At 40.1% G+C, this 21,286-nt stretch overlaps 2 protein-coding genes across 2 annotated transcripts; one reads left to right on the forward strand and one right to left on the reverse strand.

Moving 5' to 3' along the window:
• The first annotated feature begins 30 nt into the window (after positions 1 to 30).
• On the forward strand, positions 31 to 4,998 carry LOC145480679 (uncharacterized). Its single transcript, XM_081458979.1, has 5 exons — positions 31 to 376; positions 942 to 1,233; positions 2,357 to 2,398; positions 4,154 to 4,264; positions 4,514 to 4,998. Exons 1-5 carry the CDS (start codon positions 267 to 269, stop codon positions 4,607 to 4,609), a joined length of 651 nt encoding a protein of 216 aa, XP_081315105.1. The 5' UTR covers positions 31 to 266; the 3' UTR covers positions 4,610 to 4,998.
• Positions 4,999 to 9,026: 4,028 nt separating this feature from the next.
• On the reverse strand, positions 9,027 to 17,944 carry LOC145480680 (calponin-3-like). Its single transcript, XM_081458981.1, has 6 exons — positions 17,739 to 17,944; positions 12,689 to 12,822; positions 11,543 to 11,609; positions 10,662 to 10,766; positions 10,029 to 10,061; positions 9,027 to 9,651 (listed from the first exon to the last, which is right to left on the reverse strand). Exons 1-6 carry the CDS (start codon positions 17,784 to 17,786, stop codon positions 9,625 to 9,627), a joined length of 414 nt encoding a protein of 137 aa, XP_081315107.1. The 5' UTR covers positions 17,787 to 17,944; the 3' UTR covers positions 9,027 to 9,624.
• Positions 17,945 to 21,286: the final 3,342 nt, after the last annotated feature.

Genomic DNA, 21,286 nt, shown 5'->3' on the forward strand with positions numbered 1-21,286 from the left:
GCATATGTTCATATGGCCCGCGGGCCTTGGTGCCGAGGATGATTCCCCAAGGTACTCGTGGAGTTTATTGATTCGTTGTTTGGAAGAAAACACTACAAGCTCTGTGCACTTAAATTGGGGACTTCTAGTCTCGACACGTCTCCTTAATAGCGCCGTCTAGAAATGCAGAGGAAGAAAGTGTGACAGGGAAACTTGCTGCCATCACACAGTGAGCGAGGTAGAAGTCCTTGTGGCAGAGTAAAGATATCTGTAGAAGTTTAGCTAAAATGCCTCGTGTTCTACAGTTTATCGTCCTGGCTTTGGCAGTCCCATTGCAGTATTTGATCTGCCAGTGGACTGCTCCATCTGCAAGCGAGAGAGAACAGCTAATCAAACAGTAAGTTCAGATCAAAAGACTTACTAAATGGTAACTGTTGTGCAGTACGTGGACCGACGCTTGCACGTGTGCTGAAAATCAGTGAGACTTAAGATTATAGTTAATGTAAATATGCTCACAATTGGGCCTAGTATTTTTATATTCATTAAATGGAAATCGAATTAGTGTCAAGTTTATATCCAAATTGGAGGAAATTTCTCTCGCTGGTGTTGTCAGCATATAGAAATCCAGTTTTTATCCTTAAACAACACCACTCCCCCGCCACCACCACCACCCCCCTACTTCCCCCAGCCAAAAAAAAAAATTCTTTTCATCTGTCAAATCAACCCCACTACAAATGCAAGTTTTCTGCTGAGTTGTGTTGAGTTGAGACATCTCCCTCAGGAGTGAGCCACCTGGAGGAGGTGGCTGAGATTCAGGCTGTAAATTTATTGTCAGTATAGAGCAATCAGCAGTAATTTGAAAATTAATATTGATTGTATCGACTGGTTTCTAATGTGTATATTTCCATCAACTGACTACCCCAGGAGAAAATAAGATGCTGATTTATTTTGATATCCAACAGGTTTTCGAAGTCTCTGAGTCTATTTAGTGGAGGTTATATTCTTGAATGGGACAAATGGCAAGGCATGTTAGTCAACTGGACCCGTTCATGGATGAGTTTTTTGGACGATGAGGAAGGCGAATGCCCAGCAGAGGAAGTCATCAAATTTCAGGAAAAGAATGGACACTTTGCCATGTCGACAGTGCCACGCACACCCAGGCCCAAACATGTGAAATTTCAAGTTGGTCAAGTCATTAGGCACAAGTTGTGGAACTACCGTGGGGTTATTATTGGTTGGGATGAGAGACTGAAGGTACAAATCATATTACCACAAGTCTATGAGCCCTTTTAGCAAGGCTGTGAACATTTTGTAGAAAACATGTACCATGTTTCTATTGAGTTTTAGTGTAAATCTGCTAGCATTCTTTCATGAATGCAATTCTCTGATTGGCTACGCTACTCACTAACTATTCTGTGATAGACAGTGAGTAGCGTAGCCGTGTGCCCCTGTTAACAAAATGAGAGCCACTTCTTGGCATTTTCAAAGTGTCTGTGAAGAGGATTTAGATAAAGTTTTGAACGTCTAGCAGATTTATACTAAAACAATTAAATTATTTGCTCTCGATTTCTATGCGTGATAGTTGATGAGCACAAAGCGCAAGTAAACTATCATGCGATAGAAATCTCAAGCTCATAAGTTTAATAGAAACATGAGTATAAGTTTTGGAGAATGAGAAATGCTGTTGGAACACAAGCCGACAGGCGAGTGTTTCTACAGCTTTTTCGAGTTCTCCCAAAAACTTCCACGAGTGTTTGTATAACTTGTTGGAAACATGGAGAACATGTTGATTAAAATCTATTTCTTTTAGAAAATTCTGCAGCAAAAAAAAGCAAACAACTTGTCTACTTTGATCATCAAAATGTATACATTCTCTTTGCTCACACTATCATTACATCAACAGCTCATGTCACATGAAGTTCTGTGTTTCTATTGAGTTATACCTGTTAGAAACATGATTTTAAAACCAATCAGTGCGCATATTTTCTTTGGGCTCTTTTCTAAATAAATATATCAAAAGTATCAGGCCATGGCATTTGATCATCAATCCAACATCTTGAGTAATTTAACAAACATATTGAAGGAAAACATGAACTATTTTGGAGAGAGCCCTGCCCACATCACTGCCTCCTCGTCAAAATGATTTCAAGGCCAACATGAGAGAGACTGGTACAGTCTTAACATTTAAGCTTCCAGCTGTGACAATGATCAACAAAAGATAGTTATTTATTTATTTGCAGTTTCATGGTATATTACCTCTCTGTAATACATGTAGACCTTTCGTGGTTCCAGGGACTATCTGAAGTGAGGGGGAGGGGCATACATGACCTTAAAATACTGTCACAGTTACTGTAATGATGTGAAATTCAATTCACAGGCTTCAGAGTCATGGGTGCAGGCCAACCATGGAGATAAAAAGGTGTGGTATTTCCTCTATTCCAAAGTTAACTTGCACTTAATAATAATTATTATATTACAATGTACATGCAAGTGATCCAGCAAGGTATTAATAATTATTGTAGTCAAGAGCAATTTTCAAATTGTAAGCAGTATTGGTTTAATCTAAAAGTTTGGATTTAATGCCCCTCTAACTGTTGAATAACTGTGATTATTATACATTGTAGTCACGATCTGTCTTCTCTTTGGCTAAAAGCCTACAGTTAATTCTGGGAAATAGTGCGACCTACAGATTATTCACTAATCTTCTAGCAGATTAGTGAATAATCCGTAGGTTGCACGCACAATGCATGATTTCCAAGAGCAATGTCAAGTTCACTTAAGAACATGGCTTGTCGAAAATAAACTGTGTTCGGTGCGATAATGCGTTTGTTGTTATTCTCTTTAAAACAATGCATAATAAAACAATTACGAGATTCGGTTTTTGTCATATCCGAAATAATCAAGGTCTCGGTTAGTGTTATCAACCTCAGCCTTTGGCTTCGACCTACCCCGACCTTGATTATTCCAGATATCACAAAAACCTCATCCAATTATTGTTTATTATTAAATTTTATTAGTAATTTTATCATTTCTATTTCACATTCTTAGACAGTGACAAAGACACGGTTTTCACATTCAACCTACATGCACAGTCATGTTGACTTCAATAGCTCAGTGCCAGGGCATCTAACCATACACTGTAGATCAACTCAGTCTAATTGGGAAACTGGGTGATATATAAACAATAGCCTCCATTTGGCGTGAAAATATGCTCAGATATTTGTCCACAGACATTATCTGTTCCGACAAACGAACAGTTTTCGAGAGCGTAGCTCAAGGAAAACTGTGAGCTTTGAGGAACAGATAATGACCAAGGACAAATATTCAAACATATTTTCAAAGTCAAATGGAGGCTATTGTGTTTCTTATCCTTCAAATATTTTTCGCAACACACGCAGTTTTGAAAACTGGGGAATATTCTCGAATATTCCCCAGTTTTAGCTGGGGGATATTCAGTCACATGAGGCATTTAGACCAATCGTACACGAGTGAAAATATTTGATGGATTATAATTTGGAATAGCTTGCTTGATCAACCCATAGATTGGCAGAATAATCCATCTTTTGCACATTTCTAATTTCTTATATAATGTTTATCATAATTTACTTCCTAATATCATTGTTGTTCTGATGGAAAGAAATCATCTTGCATAATATTATTATTACTTAATGCCATAGGTCTGCAATGCATGCAAAAAAGCTACTGCGGCTTCATTGCCCTTTTCAAGAATTGCTTGCCTATATTGTTATTACTGACTACAGCTGAACCTCTGAACAATGGTTACTGTAGCCTGACAGAGTAAACTGGTCATTTTAAAAGAGGTGGTCATTGTTGTGAGGCTTCAAAAAGAGTGATCAGTATAGACTGGTATAATTGGGACAACAAATCCTCCAGGGCCTTGGGAAAGAGGTGGCCATTACTGGACGTTTGACTGTATTACCATATATACATGTGGGCCACTAATGCATGTACACAGCTACACCCTCAAGCTTCTGAAAGCATCATGCTTTCTGCATGCATTCCTTGCCTATAAATATGACTGTCTTTAGCAAGTGTAATGATGGTACCCAATCACTGTGAAGAGTATGAAAATAAACCTTTTGATGCAACAAAATGAAACTGAGGCTGAGACTGTGAACTTACAACATTGTGTTTTGTCAACTTTTCTTTCCAGCATTGGCGTGAAATGCCAAACTATGCAATTCTTGTTGACATTCGAGATCGACCAAGTAGTCAGATTACCTATGTACCCGAGGAAAATATCGAAATTATAACAAACACAAAGGTATGTGCTTCTTAAACTGAGTAAAATATTAGATAAACTCGGACAGGGACTCCAGCTCGTAGACAATCCAGACATTGCACAGGAACCCCATGTAGTAGACAACTTGTTCAACATGCTAGCCATAAATGCATGCCATTGTATCTCCCAACATACCATTCAGTGCATGCACATAACCTGATTGTGATTGAGTGAAATGCATTTGATTTATGGTTATATGACGTTTTTCCCTCTTTCTTCTCCTTGTTGCAGGTTGTTCACTCGAACCTTGAGGACTACTTCGTTGAATTTGATGGTGCTCGCTATTTACCAAGGCCTTGGCTCAAGAAGATTTATCCTCATGGATAAACAGAAAATATCAGATTAGTCTATCAGGGAGAACTTCTTATCATGCACTGTGGGAACGGGTTTGATTTGACAAGAAGCTGCAAAAGCTAGCTGGACTTACACAGTTAGAATTTAGAAATGAAAGAACAAATTGTGTCAGTTTGCCAGCAGTTGCTTATGAGTAAGCTAACAGAATTTTGCTGTTGTCTATTTTCTATTTACATGTAAAATTATGTAAACGGCATCACATACTTTTTTAGCTGGAACACATGTTTTACAAAGACTGGCACCATCTATTGATCGCTCTTAATGGGCCAGAGGCTAGCTGAGCCGGATCAATGAATTGATTATTTGTATTTTGTATATATAAACTACACAGGAGAGTTGAAATAAAAACTGAAATAAATGCAGCATCTGAACTGTTGGAGTACCGTATTTACTCGAATAAGCGCCGCAGCGCCTATTAAATTTTTCGCGCCTTAAATGCGGCGCTTATTCGAGCGCGGTGCTCATTTGAGGGAGCCATTGCCCATTGCCGTACAGAACAGATTAGACAAATTCGAAATTCGACAGCAAAATTTAAATTTATTTTTGACTAGGCGTCGTCCTCGGCGTCGCCGTCGTCGTTGCTTAAGCTCCCTAAAGCGTGGAGGACGTCAATTTTGATTGCGTCAATAGTTTTGGTTTCTGAGGAAATATGGCATTACCCATTATAAAATTAATTGCCCGGACCTGTAACAGAACGAGGTAACCAGCGATCGCCATCAATGGTCACCAATGTGAATACGACTGAGACTACTACGTCCGCCATTTTGGTTCTACCGCAAACTCAAAAGATTGTACGCGGAAACGTATCTGGATTCAAAAGAAAATCGTTTGCAGGGCAAAACTCTCCGGATTCAAAGGTTGGTTTTCGGCTCCAAAGTTTCCACTTTAAATTCCGGATTCAAAATCTCCGGAGACTCGACCGAACCGGGGAGTTTTTATTTCGGACTCGTTAAAAATTAGACCCGTAGCAAATGCAAGTTGAAGAAATATTTATTTAGGAATAAAACGAAAGAAAGCGTCATGCTCGATTGCGCCAATTTCGCTACTCGAGGGCTATTACTAATAGTCCTTTAGTAGCGCAGCCAATTAAAATGCAGGATCTGCATCAGCCACCAGTTGGGTGACACTATTCGATATACATACACCAGGCTACAATAACTAAGGCTCTAGATCAAGGATTGTACGGCGGATTGTACTGGACTTGAGCCGTAGACTCGTTTTCATGTGATCGCAATTGAGTTAATAGTTGTCATAGTTCTATGCGCGCGCAATGTCGTCACAGAGGTAAGAGATAGAGAAAGAATCTCCGAAGTCATCCCAGGAAGCTCTTCACTTAAAGTGAGAAGACGAAAGCACAGAGATGTATCACTTTCCCAAGTCATTCGAAGACGAACACAGGAAAGAAAGAAAACGGGCACGAAGACGCCGTCGCAAAGAAATGATGCTAAAGCCATGTAAGAAAGAACAGACTCATCCAGCAACATTTCCCGTCCTTGTAGAGCGGTCCAAGGCCAGCCCTTCTTCAAGGCACAGAGCAAGGATATACTTTTCCCCGGATTTTTCGTCCGTTCACGGCGCTTATGAATCGGCAGACAATAGCGACAATGAGGAGTACCACGGTACAAGAGCCAAGCTGCCAGCGCCAAACTCAGTTGGTGAATGTTCGCACCAGACGAGGACAAGAAAGAAGAAGAAAGCAACTAAAGTCGAGGAAGAACTCGGTCACTCCATATACCCATCGTATTTGGAAAGACCACCCTCCAGGAATGGGGTTAATTTTGCGCATGCGTTGGATACGCCTAACAGAAGTATGGATCCACTTTCCGCCCGAAAAAGCATGGAAAGCATGATGGGTACGGATCGGCCTGATATCAAAATCCGTTTTCAGAAACCGAACAAACTTCCTCCGATCGACAAGGAAAACAGATTCGTCCCTGATGACTATCCCTTCACGAGGAAACGTTATTAAATATGGTTGTTTTGAACTACTGCTCAGTTAAAATTGACATTGATCTTTTCTTCAATCATTATAACCAGTGATTGTATATCAGATAAAAAAAAAAAGCATGATATAGTTTACTCCAGTGTTGTAAGCTTTATGCCAATTTTTTTCATTATTTCAATCCTATTGAAAGTTGCTAAAACAGTGCATTAAATCGATCATTATAATTGCTTCTTTGTTTTTGCTGTAGATTAGTTTCTATAGAAACCGTGACGCAGCTAACTGTAAAATAACTTGAATACAAAAGTAAAACTTTAGCTCTTCGACGGACACTGCTCCGAAACACTGAGGACTAATTCATTTTGCTTCCGATAAAGGGCTAATCGAAAGTCACTACGGAACTCATTTACCTGTATTAAATTCGCTATTAGCCTGCGAAAACAGCCTTCCTTCTTCGCTCCTGCCGAACGGGGAAAACAGACCGAGACAAAGCTTAAGGGAAAAGGGAGAAATAGGTACTGATAGAAGACTCTCCCCCGCGAGTCTAGCTCCCATTGTTTCTTTCTCTCCGTACGATTTTTTCTTTCGTTTAATCGGAGAACTCTTTGGAGAAAGTGTTGGACATTACTGAATTATACCATTGTTTTGGAAGTCGTTTTAGATAAGACTACGAGCAGAACCTTATACGCTTAGTCCGTCGGGCGTGACGCGAAAGAAAATCGCGAGAAAAAAATAGCCGCGCGAAATCCTGCAAACCCTTTCGCGCGCTTCGGTTCTCACCCCCAGGATTTCGCCAGGTAATTTTTTTTCCTCGCGGTTTATTTACGGTTATGCTCGACGGACTAAACGAAGGAGTGACTACTCGCAGTCTATTTTCTAGATGATTGATCATGAGACGATTATTTTAATTTTTTTACTGATCTCGACAGCAGTGCTTGGTTGACTGAGTAAAATGGTAAAAAGTAAGTAAAAGAAATAAACTATTAAAACCTATTTCAACAATGTTTACATAATGGCTCCCTCCTGGGTTTCAACGTCAATATCGGTATATTACAAGGTAAAAGTAAATAAAAGACTTGGTTGACTGAGTTCTATCAATACACAAGCTAAGCAAGATATACTAGCTGTCGATAGGCGAGAAACGAAAACTTAGAAACCTATCACTTCTTTTCAGTCTTGCTATCTTTAACACTGACAACTTTAAGTTGCCAACTGTGGTCCACAGTTAGGTACTGCTCAAAAAGTATACAGGGGAGGAGGGGGGGGGTGGGCCGGAGCAGAGAGGGGCGGGGTCATCAGTTTTTGAGCCCTTGGTAAGGGGTGGGTCGTTCAATTTTCAGATACATGTGGGGGTGGGTCACATTTGACACATTCGAGGTACCTCCTTTCAGTTCCAAAGGAAGAAAACGTTTCGAGCCGTGGTTGAAACAGGACACTTGGCTGGTGTACGATAGAGATGACAATTTATGCATTGTAAAAACTGTACAAAGCTAAATCTAAATGATTGAACAAGGAGTCCCAGGGCAGAAATATTCAAAATACTGGGTTCTGTCGACATGCTGGTCTTCAAGAACACCAAATGGCCAACTCGTGTCTACATACTATTTGTCCCCAAGGGTACGGGACACATGTTCATAGATCTGGGACTCGTAGTTTTCTGGCTGTTACTCCCAGTCCTCACTACAGCTGCTTTCTAGATGGATCACTGTTCCACGTGTTGCGAGCTGGAGGCCTAGTGTTAAAGGGTAAAGGTCAAGTTTTCTTAAAGTTCACGGACATGACTTAAAGTTGCAAGAGTAAAGGAAAACAATACTATTTTTAGATGATTTTGTATTATTACTATTATTAAGAAATAAACTTAAAACGTAAATAATACCACAATTTCATATACACAAAATGTGATTTTGTTGGATTATGCCACCAAAAATGACATGTTACATAGGGGGTGGGTCATGTGATTTTCAACCTTCATTTACGGCTTGGTCAGTCAGTTTTGTGCCAAATAGAAGGGGTGGGTCATGTGCTTTCTAACCACCACATTTTCAAATGCTCCGGCCCAACCCCCCTATACTTTTTGACCAGTCCCTAAATAGTTTGAATTCAGTGTACGCCTTAATCCTATCTGTAGGCCCTGCTGATACGATTAAAGCGTACACTGTATTCACTAATAAGGCTAATGACAAGGCTCTTATTCGCGGAAGGGCACTTATGAAAGCGTGGGCGTTTAATCGAGGATATACGATAACTTACATAACACTCAAAATTCCCAGCTTACGACAACACCAAAGGGAAAACGCTGCTTCTCCATTGATCACTGAAGACAAGTCTTGTCAGGCAGGGTCAGTACTGGAATGGGTGAACGCTTGGAAAACCCCGTGTTATAATTAGCCTTTTCTTTTTCCTCCACGGTAAGCACGCTTGTATTACGAACACTTGCATTACGAACACTTGTATTACAGATAGTTTACTTCGTCACAGAGAAACCAGAATTCATATACAATCGGTACATCGCTCCGTTCTGCGCCTGTTGTGTCCGTTAAGTAGCTTGTCACGGTATTTTCAGTCATTTTGGCCACGTACAAAATTACCATTAAATTGAAAGAAACGTGAAAATAGTAGTTTACGAAGAAAGAAAAACACCAAAGAGATAATAATAAACCACAAATGAATAGGGATGATAAATAATAAAGAAGATTAACACGGATTACAAACGACAAAATTTAGGGTAAACTTTACAAGATGGGCAAACCGTTATGTAGCTCGTTTAATAAGAGGCCCGACGGCAACATTACCATCCTAAATCCAAAGAGCAATTTCACAGCTGGGACATTTTTAAATAAGAAACCTGTTCGGACCAGTTTCAGGTTAGACCAAAATTAAGATAGGAGTGTACAAAACGAGTAATGCACGCTACGTACGTAAGACTGTTACTATGGATTAAAACCACTAGCTGATTAGTAACAAGTGGTGGTTCATTCTAAACCGGTATCTTTATTTCAAATGCGTCAAGAAAAGTCCACTTCGGACGAGGATTCGTAGCAAGCTTCTAGAACCTGACGCCTTTCTGCTCCATCTAAAGGAGAAATAATATCATGATGCAATTCAGTGTTGTTAATACAAAGACAGTTTTACTTTGTAGCGTAATGAACGTAGTCCTGTCCCACTGCTATTTTCTCTTTTGACTGCCCTTCCGGCGCTAAGATAGTGAAGGTCTTGTCGCCCCCCCCCCCCCATCCCACCTTCCCCCACCCCCCTCTCTCTACGTGAAAAAGGCGGGTGTGACTGGACTCTAGTTTCTTCGATTTTAATTTAGACCACAGGAACTTAATCTATTGATTACAGAGTAGAGGAAATTGAGTTATCGACATCATTCTGTCGCATGCATTTGAGAGAGAGTGCTTGCGCTAAATGCAGTGACTTCACTCTCCCGAAATGTGTCTACTGTCGTACCTTTATTTTCAGCCATTTCAAAGCAATAAGGACCTGCACAAAACATTAAAAAGAAAAAAATACATTACCGAAGAATTCGCCGGACATCTTAAAACATTTTGTACCTGCACGGATGACTTTTTGAGGAACTGTGACGTTTGTTTAAAACGAACGAAGAATATTACATAGTATCGTCAAGAGATTATGATGTGGATCATACTCTCTCAGTATCGTGAAATCGGTAATTAAAGGCCTTGGCTAGGCTAACACGACATAAAAAATTTATGATATGGAAAAAGAGCATTTTTCTTGCGGGACACAACGGGTAATCCCGAGCGGGCAAGATAGCTTCATCTTACCCACTCGGGTAGCCAATCACAGCGCAGCTGGATTCAGTTAATCTTACCCGCTCACGGAGCTAGCCACGTAACACTGTTTTGCGCGCGAAATTGGACTCTATTTTTAAGTTTCAATGTGTGTGCACCGCCTAGAGGGTTCTGAATAGGGGTGGTGGAATCTCAGTTATCAATTGAATTTTTGGCTTCCTATTTTGATTGTTTTTTATTTCACTTTCTGTAAACGTGCTAATTGGCATGGGTTAATACTCAGAAAAAACATTTCTGATACCAGTAAGTTACAGAAACTATTACTCACTTGAGGGACATTTTGTTTTTCATACAGGTCAACAGTAACAAACCCGTATTCCTTCTGAACACCGTAAGCGGTTACAAAATTACTAAACCAACCAATGTTTTCCATCTGCGAAGAGAATTAAAACAGCAGTTAGTATCTAAGAAGCAAAAGGAACATTTTCGATGTTTCTATTGAGCTAAGAAGTTTGGGAGAACAAGAAATGGCATGGGAACACGAGCTGAAGGCGAGTGTTTCTACAGCTTTTTCAAGTTCCCCCAAACTTTTACGAGTCTTTCTTTAACTCGATAGAAACGGAGAAAATGTTTCCTAATTCTTTCAGAAAACACTTCAAGGAAAAGAACAGAAAATTATTCGTTTGTTTTGATCATCAAAATGTAGATTCTCCTCCCACTTGAAATGCTTAAGTCTGACAGCTGCCGTTAGTCTTGTGTCCCTATAAGAATTACTGTATAAAATATGGCTTTTAACACGGACTTTCTTACAAGCTGTGTTCTAAACGTAATTAGATTAAGCTCATTTTTGAGATCTTTAAGCCTTGCTTTATTATGCTGACGACTTCTAACCAGAACAAGTAGCGCGGTTTATGGCAGGCACTCCACAGACGATCTGACTGTGTGCACGTGTCATGACGCGTTCACTGAGGTCCTGGCCAAATCATAGGGCTTTGTTACGTCCCTCTTACTCGCAAACGCTTTTATCAAACTGTAAATTACGGCTAACAGCAGGGCCGCATCAAACGGCTACAATGAGAAACTTAGTTGGTTTCCCATCCCCGGTGGAGGTGGTTCGCTCGGGTTGACGAGAAATCTTTGGTGGTGACAGTTTTTTTTTTTATTTTACTCCACGTTACTTCACATCTTATTTTCATTTGCGAAACGTACCTTCATAAATGGCATATTCATTTTGTTGATTTTCTTTATCGAACCAGGTTGGATCATGTTTGCTAGACTGGAAAAATCGAGAAAATTGGAAATTAACTGCATCAAACAAGCAATATAGAACTGGCTTTCGTGTTAGGGCCCACCTGTCTTCTGTGTGTGCGGTCAAGACTGAAAACTGGACTCAGAAATAGTTGGAAGGGTTAGGTATATTACCAACCAATGCCCGGGAAAAGCGGAACCCGCCCTCCTTCTCCGGATTCGGGAGAGCGGTGAAAATCGACCCTTTAGGAGAGGGCACTCTGGTTTTGGCCACAGTTCCTCTAGTCCTGATTCTGACTCAATAGAGGGAAATGCAGAGACAGAATCCAAATGCGTCACTGTCACCTTTCTAAAAACCTAGCCCTCTTTAGTATAAAAAATTCACCGAATCGAAGTCCTTAGCCGTAAACAATGACCTTAATTTAAAAATAATGAATTACATTTATTTCTATAGCGCTAAAATTATAAAAATATTTTCTTGGGCATGAATTTTTTCTCATCTTAATAAGCTGCGCGGGATTTTTTTTTTTCGGCGGGCAAATAGCTTGTGCAAGACCTTTTTTAACATCATAAAACAGGGCCCGTATAATAGAAAGCACTTGTTCGATTTTTTTTCCTCATGGATTTCCTTGCACGATTTTGTTTTTCAACAGTTTTTGCTGTGCAGGAATTTTTTTGGTAATTTCTCAACCTCCCCCACCCCCACTTTTCAAAAAAATAATGGTCCTTCCCTTAGTGCTATGGACTCATGATCGAGCGGTCCTGGGACCGGTGTCATTGTGTTGTGTTCTTGGTCAAGAAACTTTTTCTCTCACAATGCCTCTCTTCGCCCAGGTGTATAACACTGGGCACACTGCAATGGACTAACATCCAGTCCAGGGGGAGTAGAAATATTCCCATTTGCTTAAAAAAAAAAAAGAGGAGAAAAGCTCCGGCCAGATGGGCCTGAAAGCTCGAAAGTGGATTTTCTTACTTCCTAGCATGTTACTACTTATTAGGCTCTGAGCAAGCAGATTCTAAATTGTTCTACTCAAGTATTATCAACCCCAGCAGAGATTTACTTTAATGAATAAATATACGCTTAATCAAAATTTGATCAGACAGTACTTGCAAAGTATTTGACCGTCATTCAACGCTTCAGCAAATTCTGTAGGGTCTTCTGAGGGAACAGTGGCACCAGTTCCCTCCTTAATCCACGCACAGATTTCCTTCGCCAATTCTTTATCCCATTTTGAGGCCATCTAACGAAATAAAAATATCTTTATAAGCTACGAGTCTATTGGCCAACTCCTACAAATCGTATGCAAGTGAAAAGTGGACGAGTATGGACCGAGATTGCACGCTTTGGGGGAGGAGAGGGTCAGGACAGACGCGATTAATTTATGTTTATACATGCTGACTACAGACTTGCGTTTGGTTCAGAAATTTGAATTTTATCGCAGTGACACGCCACGGCAGTCATAAATATTTCATTTAAAGAGGTAGCATCTTTTTTATTATTATTACTTCAAAAATTACTCCTCCTAATACATTTCTGGAACGTTGAATATTCTTTTAAGTTTGAGATCTGGTGAACTGGTTGCAGTTGAAACTAGAGAAAACGGCAAGTTAAAAATTACTTCTTGTTGAGCGACTTATTATTAGCGACCAAAATATTTTCACCTGCCCATCGACACAGACGAAACAATTTCCTTGAACTCAGTTGAAGCTTTAACAGCCCAGTTATAGTCGCTTTACAGAGAAGCTGTATTCTAATGCTTTCTAACGCAAAAAAATTAACTTCAGGCCTATAGATTCTCTAAATTATTCGAGCTGACTATTCGTTGCCAGGGGTCATAGTTCTCTGTATGGCAGGAATTCCACCTTGTTTATAGCGCTAGACAGCTCTTAACAGACTGTACAAATTCCTTTAGTACGTGTTTAATTCAGTCAGCCTTACTCGGTTAGGTTTCTTCAATGAACTATTCAATTAACTCATAGAGAAAGATAAAACTATACCTCGTTCAAGCGGTTGCTCTTTGAGGATTGCTGTAGTAACGTGGTACTTGAATCAAGAAGTCAGACAAACACAAGCGAAGGCTCGTATCGTATTAGGTGATTTGCATGATGGCGTCATGTGACTACAAGTTCCAGAATCCTTTACGATTTCTTTTTCTCATGCTAATTTGCGCAATTGTCATTTTAATAAATCCCCGTGTGGTTTAAAATTTTGAATAACAAAGGAAAAACGAAATGAATTATGTTAGTTGTAGTCAAATGACGACATCGTGCAAGTGTGTTATTATCATAAGAAAAGAACGGCTGAAAGGTTTACACATACAGCAACAGGTCGTACAATGGCAACCTTAAACGAACCCCCGGGACGATTCTAAAACTATTTGATTTGGTTTGTTTCGCGTTTTGCCTGTAAAAAACCTGAGCTTTGTGATTTTCGTGCTGCCTTTGCGTTCAAAGACACCAACATTTTTTTAATTTCTTCGTGTGCAAAGATTAAGAACAAGATGTACAATTTACACCCCTAAGAATGGCGAACAATTTCACAGAAGTGTCTTCCCTCGGGCTGCGCGGACAAATGGGCCGGATAGAGTTCGTCTCTCGCCCCTCGCGGAACGTGTCCCTCGCACAGATCCCCAAGCAAAGGAGCCTGTCCCCTACCCTATGTCCCAGAGGGTTTTTTCGCGTGATCTGTGAGTGGGGAATTCAAGAAGAGGTCCAGTTCCAGCGTCTTACGTTTCTCGAGTAAATAGCAGCGGCGGGGGAGGGGGAGGAAGGGTACTTCCAGAAAAGTTGGGTGGGGGTGTGCGGCCCACTTCCCAAAACCCTTACCCTATGTATGACCAAAATCTGCGCTTTTTGCTACCCTATTGTGACCTGACCAAAAATTCGATAGCCTATTTATGACCGTTGCGGCTGACACAGTTGCTCTAAACATAAGTTATGAAGGACCTTTGTTGACGGTCTTACTGATAATGATAAAAAAAGTAGCTTCTTCTAAGAAACATACCCAATTGAAGACTAGAGTGCTAAAACCATACCCTATTTGTAACCAAAATGGCCATAATCGATACCCTATTTATGACCAAAACGGCTACATGGCCCATATAAGGGAGTAAACCCCCCCCGGAAATAGCACTAACACCAGTAATAGACTGCAAGGCTGATACTACGTGAAAAACGTTTCGAGACACCAACATAACAAGAACCGATAAAGTAGGATCGCAACAGTGGACAGCTGTTTCGCCCTTCTTGGGGCTCGTCAGCACTGTGTAGCGAAGATATGTAACGCCAGCCCAACAGCCAACGCACATAAATTGCAAAATGACCCGTGCACTATATCAAGTTCCGCCCTTTGAACTCACTTGCGCCCCGAAACACGCGTTGACACATCACATGATTCGGGGCGCAAGGAGACAAAGTGTCAAGGTTGGTGTCTCGAAAAGCAAAAGAATAAATGTGGCTGGACAAGGCCAGCCTAAACATTTAAACATTCAACCGCATGGCCAGTACCATGCTTAAAAATGTACATTGTGTAAACTAAATCAGTCTCATTATTACCATGAAAACATACTGTGAGCCGGCTCTTCCTGATCGAGCAAGGAAGAATTCCGTCTTTCTCTCCCCGCGAACATAGGCGTAAGGGCCGGAGGGCGGGGGACTGCAGGCCCCCTCAGTTGCAGAAAATTTTTTGAAAATTTTCGAGCAAAACGCTGATTCGGGCAAGAGTTCTCTGGATACAAAATTTTAAAAGGAAGTCAAAGCCAGGCTTGTAGGCTACTTTCTCTGACGTTTGTCTTGTCAAAACGGATTTAAGGTCAAATGATAGAAGGATCCAGGTATTCTGTTCTGGAAAAGCCATATATGGAACATGGAACCTACACTTCAATCTCGACAAATGCGAGGTAATGCGAACAACGCATAGACAGGGCAAATCCTTACCAACGTTACTTGCTGAGTTCAAGTCTTAGAACCGTTAACAGTACTAAAGATCTAGGCGTTGTGATCGCTTCGGACCTGTCACGGAGCAAACATGTTAATGCGGTAGTCAACAAAGCCAAAAATATATATTAGGTTTAATTCATAGAACAGTGGGCCCATCGAATCCCGAGGCTTTCTCGACGCTTTACAAATCTCTTTTACGTCCAGTAATAGAATACGCAGTGTCAGTTTGGAACCCCCAGCTGACCAAGGAAATTGTCTTGTTAGATAAAAGCCAAATAAGAGCTTCCTGTCTTGTCCTTAGTCAGAGGCGGGGTATGATAACATACGAAGAGCACATGAAGAGGCTGAACTGGCCTACAATGGAATCTAACAGACTGTACCTCTCTCTTCTGGAATGCTACAAGATAGTATTTGGCTTGAATGATCTTAAATTGAATGACTTATTCGAATTAACTAAGTACAAATCTACCAGAGCAAACCATTCTTTTAAACTATCTCTTAAGCTAGCAAAGTGTAACGCATTTAATTATTCTTTCGCCGTCCGTACGGTACAAGAATGGAACAGTCTTCCGAGAACTGTGGTCGAAGCTGGTAGTTTTAAAGAGTTTAATAACGGACTTAAGCGTCTTTCTAACTTAGCTTCTTAGCTATAGTAATGAATATTTTATTGTATAAAGATAAATAGATAGCTAAATATTTCCAATCCAGTTCTTTTAAGGTGAAACGTCGTAAGGCCAACCTCTGTTTCTTCCTTTTCAAGATTTATTTTATTTTGTTTTTATTATTATATCTTGAATAAAACATTATGTTGCATTATGTTAATATATCGTTTCAATGTGTATGGTGGAATCCACGAGACGGATATTATTTCCATCGACAAAACAATAACAAAAGAATCAAAGCAAACGAAGACCAAGACTTTTTGTGGTGGTTCTGAAAAAGAACTACTTTGAATGGCTCCACAAAGAGCGTTTTAAAATTTTCTTGAACTTTTCGTACTAGGAGGAATTAACTGTTTCTTTTATAAGTTTTTGATTTTACTAGGCTGTCGATCAAGTTACTCACGGGTTGTACATGATCTAGTTAATCTCATTATCTTGACAATTCCTGAATGTAATCATTATGCGTAAACATGGCTGTTTAAGCTGACTTACTTTTTATTCGCCTGCCTTATCTACGTTATGATTGCTAACGAGTTCTTTTTACATGTAAACCAAAGACCGCAAACAATACAAAACATCTGCAGTGAGGTGATCTTATAGCGGGAAAACGTAGATGCAATACGTCAAAGTGTATTTTGTGTCGGGCTGATCAATATTGACTTACCAGTCTTTATCAATATTTATTAAATTTAAGCGTCTTATGGGATTCGAGAAAAGAAGGCGCTTTTGTCTTTTTTTGTCTGACCCTTCCATTGAAAGTTTCAAATATCAATAATCTAAAAACGAAAAGTTTGAAAAGCGCGATCTGGCTTATTGCTTTGTGTCAGGTTCTTGACCAAAAACCATTAACCGCATTGTTTATATATTTATCCTTTTGATAATTTATTCTGGCTTTCGCTCGCCCAAACTACCCGCCTTCTGTCGGCTACAATTGACCCAAAAGCTCTTTCAGAAAGTAGAAAAATTAACTAATGAAACATTTTGAATCCTTAGGCAAGACTACCTGTTTTGAAAGTGTAAAAATGCGCGCGCGTGGATTCCAAAGCTAAAATGAACCGTTTATCCAGGGACCTTTCACTTTCATTCGCCCCAAAAGACTTTCGTGCACAGCAAGATACCGTTTCATGTCTAGAGACATTCGCCTGTTCTTCACGGGCGATACGTTTTACATGCTATAGTCGATTGGATATTATCACTCGGTCCCTTTGACCCGAGACAATTTACCCAAACAAATCGTTTTCACAGTCGAAGTAGGCAAAATATTTATCGCCTACACGCGGTGTTAGAAGTTTATATTTCTTTTAATTTCTACTGTGTGGGGGCTTATTTTGGTGTAAGATCTAAAGTTGAAATGAAGATAACTCGATATCAGTTGACGACCTTGATAATTTAACAGCCCGATTCCGGTCTTTGGCATTTGTAGTACTCTGTCGAGTCTGGACATAAACAGTTACTTAGTGCTTAGAATTAGTGAGGTACCGACGGTGAGAAGAATTGATTCCAATCAAGTCTATTCGCTTGATATGAGTTCAGAATTAGAATTTTAAAAAAATTACCTTGCTTTTACCGTCGGCTGCGGAAGGATGAAACGGGCGATTAGCCATCTTGTAGTGGACTTTCAAGTGAGCAGTCGACTCAACTGTCGGGCGTTTGAAAGAACTTATAGATCATTTTCACGTGACGTCATCACTTTCTAAAATCTAAAACTAAAGAGCCACCAAAGTTATCCAAGCACAAGAGGCGGTATATTTATATCTGTTTACAATTTTACAGCTCAATAGCGTGCTTCGTTTGGAAACCAGAGCATTTTAAACTTCCGAGTTATGGAGGTGCGTGACACACGGCTACGATCGAGGTCGTTGAAAAATATATACTTTTCTTACATATAAAAACACCAGTGAAATACTGGGTGAGCTTTCGTAAAAAACATGGTATCTCCACATTTGAAAATAACATGTTATTTTCACAAGTGAAACGATCACCATTGCCATGGTTACATAATAAATTCCTTAAACTGTACTTAAATGCGTTGCAGTCTGATCGAAACATCATCGGATTTTCCTCGAAAGTATTCGGCAATCTTCGGTTTTCTTCGGAAATCTTCGGAGATTTTCGGAAAATGTTCGGAAACGTTAGTGTGGCCTTCGGACAAATTTTTGAAAGTCTTCGAAAATTGATCGGAAATCTTCGGAAAATCGTCAAAAACGTTATCAGTATGTTTATATAATAAACAAAATAACACATGGTTGCTTGTAGATATGGAATATCTCTTCGTGCTTTTTTGGGAAAATACTCTTGTTCAGGACGATTTCACGTAGTTTCAAGACGACAAAACGGTAAACCTTTAACAGTAAACCGTTATTTGTAGTAAATGTAGCAAGAATTCTTCTAAAACAATTAGATTTATCGCTCTCGCTTTCTATGAGGTGTTTTACCACAATTGCAGCTAATCTCGCAATCTAATTGGCTAATTTGCCGTTGTCGATAAGAGTCCATACCACGCTGCTCGCGTCAATGTGTCGCGCAATGCCTTTTTCAGGTCGCGCTCTGAAAAAAACATTGACGTTGATATTGTGGTAAAAAAAAAAAATCCAACTGTGGTTTAGCATGGTCTGTACTCTTATCGACAACGAGTACGCGTCATCACAGTGGTCAAAATTTGTTGTAGGTAGGTAGATAAAACTTTATTTATGCAGGGTGGCCCATTCAGCACAATGGCTGGTATCCAGAGGGGCCCTGCTAAATACAATTTCTAAAAATATAAAACGTCTAATAGTATAAAATAGTTATAAAAATAGAGTTAAAAAAAACTAACGACTAGTAGTTAAAATAGTTATATAAAAAGAGTTTAAAAAATTGAAACGAGTTACAGGCATGAACTGGTAGGGAAAAAAAATAGATATCATAAATTAGGTGCTATAAATAAAATGGGCTTTGACAAGATTTTTAAAAGAGGAGAGTGATACAGCTTGTTGGATTTTACAAGGTAGTGAATTAAAAAGGGCTGTGCCAGAAATCTAAAAGTACGTTTGCCAAGGCTAAGTTTGGGTTTGGGTAGATGGAGGTCAGCCTTCCTTCGAGTGTTGTAACCATGTACATTGTAGTTCCTAATGAAATAGTTACTTAAATACTGAGGAACTAAGTTATGCAAACATTTAAAAACTAAAACACATTTGTGGATTTTACGGTTCGTTTCTAAGTCAGTCCACCCTAAAACATTAAAAGTATCTCTAGAAGAGTCACGCTTGAGAATGATACGGGCAGCACGGTTTTGCAACCGCTGCAGACTTTTGCTGGAGCCAACAGACAGTTCACCCCAAGCAGTGTCAGTATAACTTAAGATTGGCTCAATAAGGGTATTGTAGACACACTTCGCTGCTTTAAGAGTGAGGCAAGATCGTATGCGTGCTAGAAGTCCTAGACGCTTATTAACTCTTTTACAAGTAGTGTTTATATGCTCTTTCCAGTGAAGCTGTTCATCGAGCATAGTCCCAAGGTAAGTGAACTTCGTCACTCTCTCTATGTCCTTGCTTTGAATCTGCAGGACAAAGTCTGAGGTGGTTTGCAGCAGTTGTCTTATTCCAAAGAGTAACCCTTTGGTTTTGCTCTGGTTTAGTATTAGCTTACTGTTCACCAACCACTGCTCAACACGGTTGAGGTCTTCTTGTAAATTTTCCCTGATGTTGCTAACCTCAGATCCAGAATAATAGATAACAGTGTCATCCGCATACATGCTAATCGACGAGTGCAGTAAACATTGAGGCAAATCGTTTATGTGTATCACAAATAATAGAGGCCCCAACAAGGAACCCTGAGGAACACCGAAGTCGAGAGGAAGGCTGGATGATAACTCCTTTCCATATTGAACTCGCTGCGAGCGGGTGGTGAGATAGTTTCTGAACCAGCCGAGACTGTGCCCTCTAACTCCATAGTGCTCTAGCTTGTGAAGGAGACATTTGTGGTCAACAAGATCAAAAGCCTTTTTTAAGTCAATAAAGGCAGCGCCAGTCAACTGTTGTTTGTCCATGTGTTCTAATATATGATCAACCAAGTGGACAACCGCGGTTTCGGTAGAATGCTTCTTACGGAAGCCGGATTGATATACCGATAGAACTTTGTTAACCTCAAAAAATGCTAACAGTTGAACTTGGACCGCACGTTCCATGACCTTGGAAACGAGGGGGAGAACTGAAATCGGACGATAGTTGTTCTCGTCATCCTTTTTTCCTGCCTTAAAAATGGGAGTTACTTTAGCCTCCTTCCACTGAGATGGGATTTCGCCAGACGAAATTGTGAGGTTTATGAGATAAGTGATTGGCTTGGCTATTACAGAGGATGCGTCTTTGAGGAGTTTTGCGGGGATTTTGTCAAGCCCGGTAGCTTTGGATGATTTTAGCTTTGACAGCTCATGGCGCACGAAACTGGCGCTAACTTCTTGCAGAATAAAGTCATTGTTAACTCTGGGAGCTAAAATTCTTGGCAAGGTATGGTCTTTGAAGACGCTGCATAGATTCTTTGCAATTGATGAAAAGAACTTGTTAAAGTTCGTTGCCGACATTGTTTCTGATCCTCCGGACGCAGATTTCTTTTGTTTAGGTAAGATCTTGTTTAGTGTTCGCCACATTTCTTTCGAGCTTTGATCATTTGAGAGCTGGCTGGAGTAATAACAACATTTTTCTTTACGCATTTTTGTGTTCACAGCATTACGTAATCTTTTGTAGTTGCTCCAGTGAAGCTCTTTGTTTGTTGACATCGCTTTTTTGTGTTGATGATCACGCTGGTGCATGAGGTCTTTTATTTCTGGCGTTAGCCATGGCACGGATCTTCCGCGGACACGGCGCGTGACAACGGGCGCGTGTTCATCGGCCGCTGTGAGAAATAGGTCTTTGAATGACTGCCACGCATCATTAGGAGTTTGGTCAAGTTCTAAGATATCCCATGGGATGCTGTTTAGATCCTCGCAAAACAAAGCGGGGTCGTCATGTTTATAATTCCTGGCCTCAACAATCCTTGGCGGTGGAAGCGGAATTCTGTGAAGTTTCCTAATTCCAAAAATGGCCGAGTGATCGGAAAAACCGATCGGTAATACTCCAGATACATAAAG

This window comes from Orbicella franksi, chromosome 3 (assembly GCF_964199315.1).
Source record: "Orbicella franksi chromosome 3, jaOrbFran1.1, whole genome shotgun sequence".
Taxonomy (NCBI): Eukaryota; Metazoa; Cnidaria; class Anthozoa; order Scleractinia; family Merulinidae; genus Orbicella; species Orbicella franksi.

Bases quoted from the DNA above. Each gene is read 5' to 3' on its own strand.
- LOC145480679 (XM_081458979.1), top strand. From the start codon at position 267: ATGCCTCGTGTTCTACAGTTTATCGTCCTGGCTTTGGCAGTCCCATTG. The intron at 377-941 runs GTAAGTTCAGAT...GATATCCAACAG, and splicing joins AGAGAACAGCTAATCAAACA to GTTTTCGAAGTCTCTGAGTC. The intron at 2,399-4,153 runs GTGTGGTATTTC...TTTTCTTTCCAG, and splicing joins CCAACCATGGAGATAAAAAG to CATTGGCGTGAAATGCCAAA.
- LOC145480680 (XM_081458981.1), bottom strand. From the start codon at position 17,786: ATGGCTAATCGCCCGTTTCATCCTTCCGCAGCCGACGGTAAAAGCAAG. The intron at 11,610-12,688 runs GTACTGTCTGAT...CGATTTTTCCAG, and splicing joins GACGGTCAAATACTTTGCAA to TCTAGCAAACATGATCCAAC. The intron at 10,062-10,661 runs GTGAGTAATAGT...TGTTTTGTGCAG, and splicing joins AAAAACAAAATGTCCCTCAA to GTCCTTATTGCTTTGAAATG.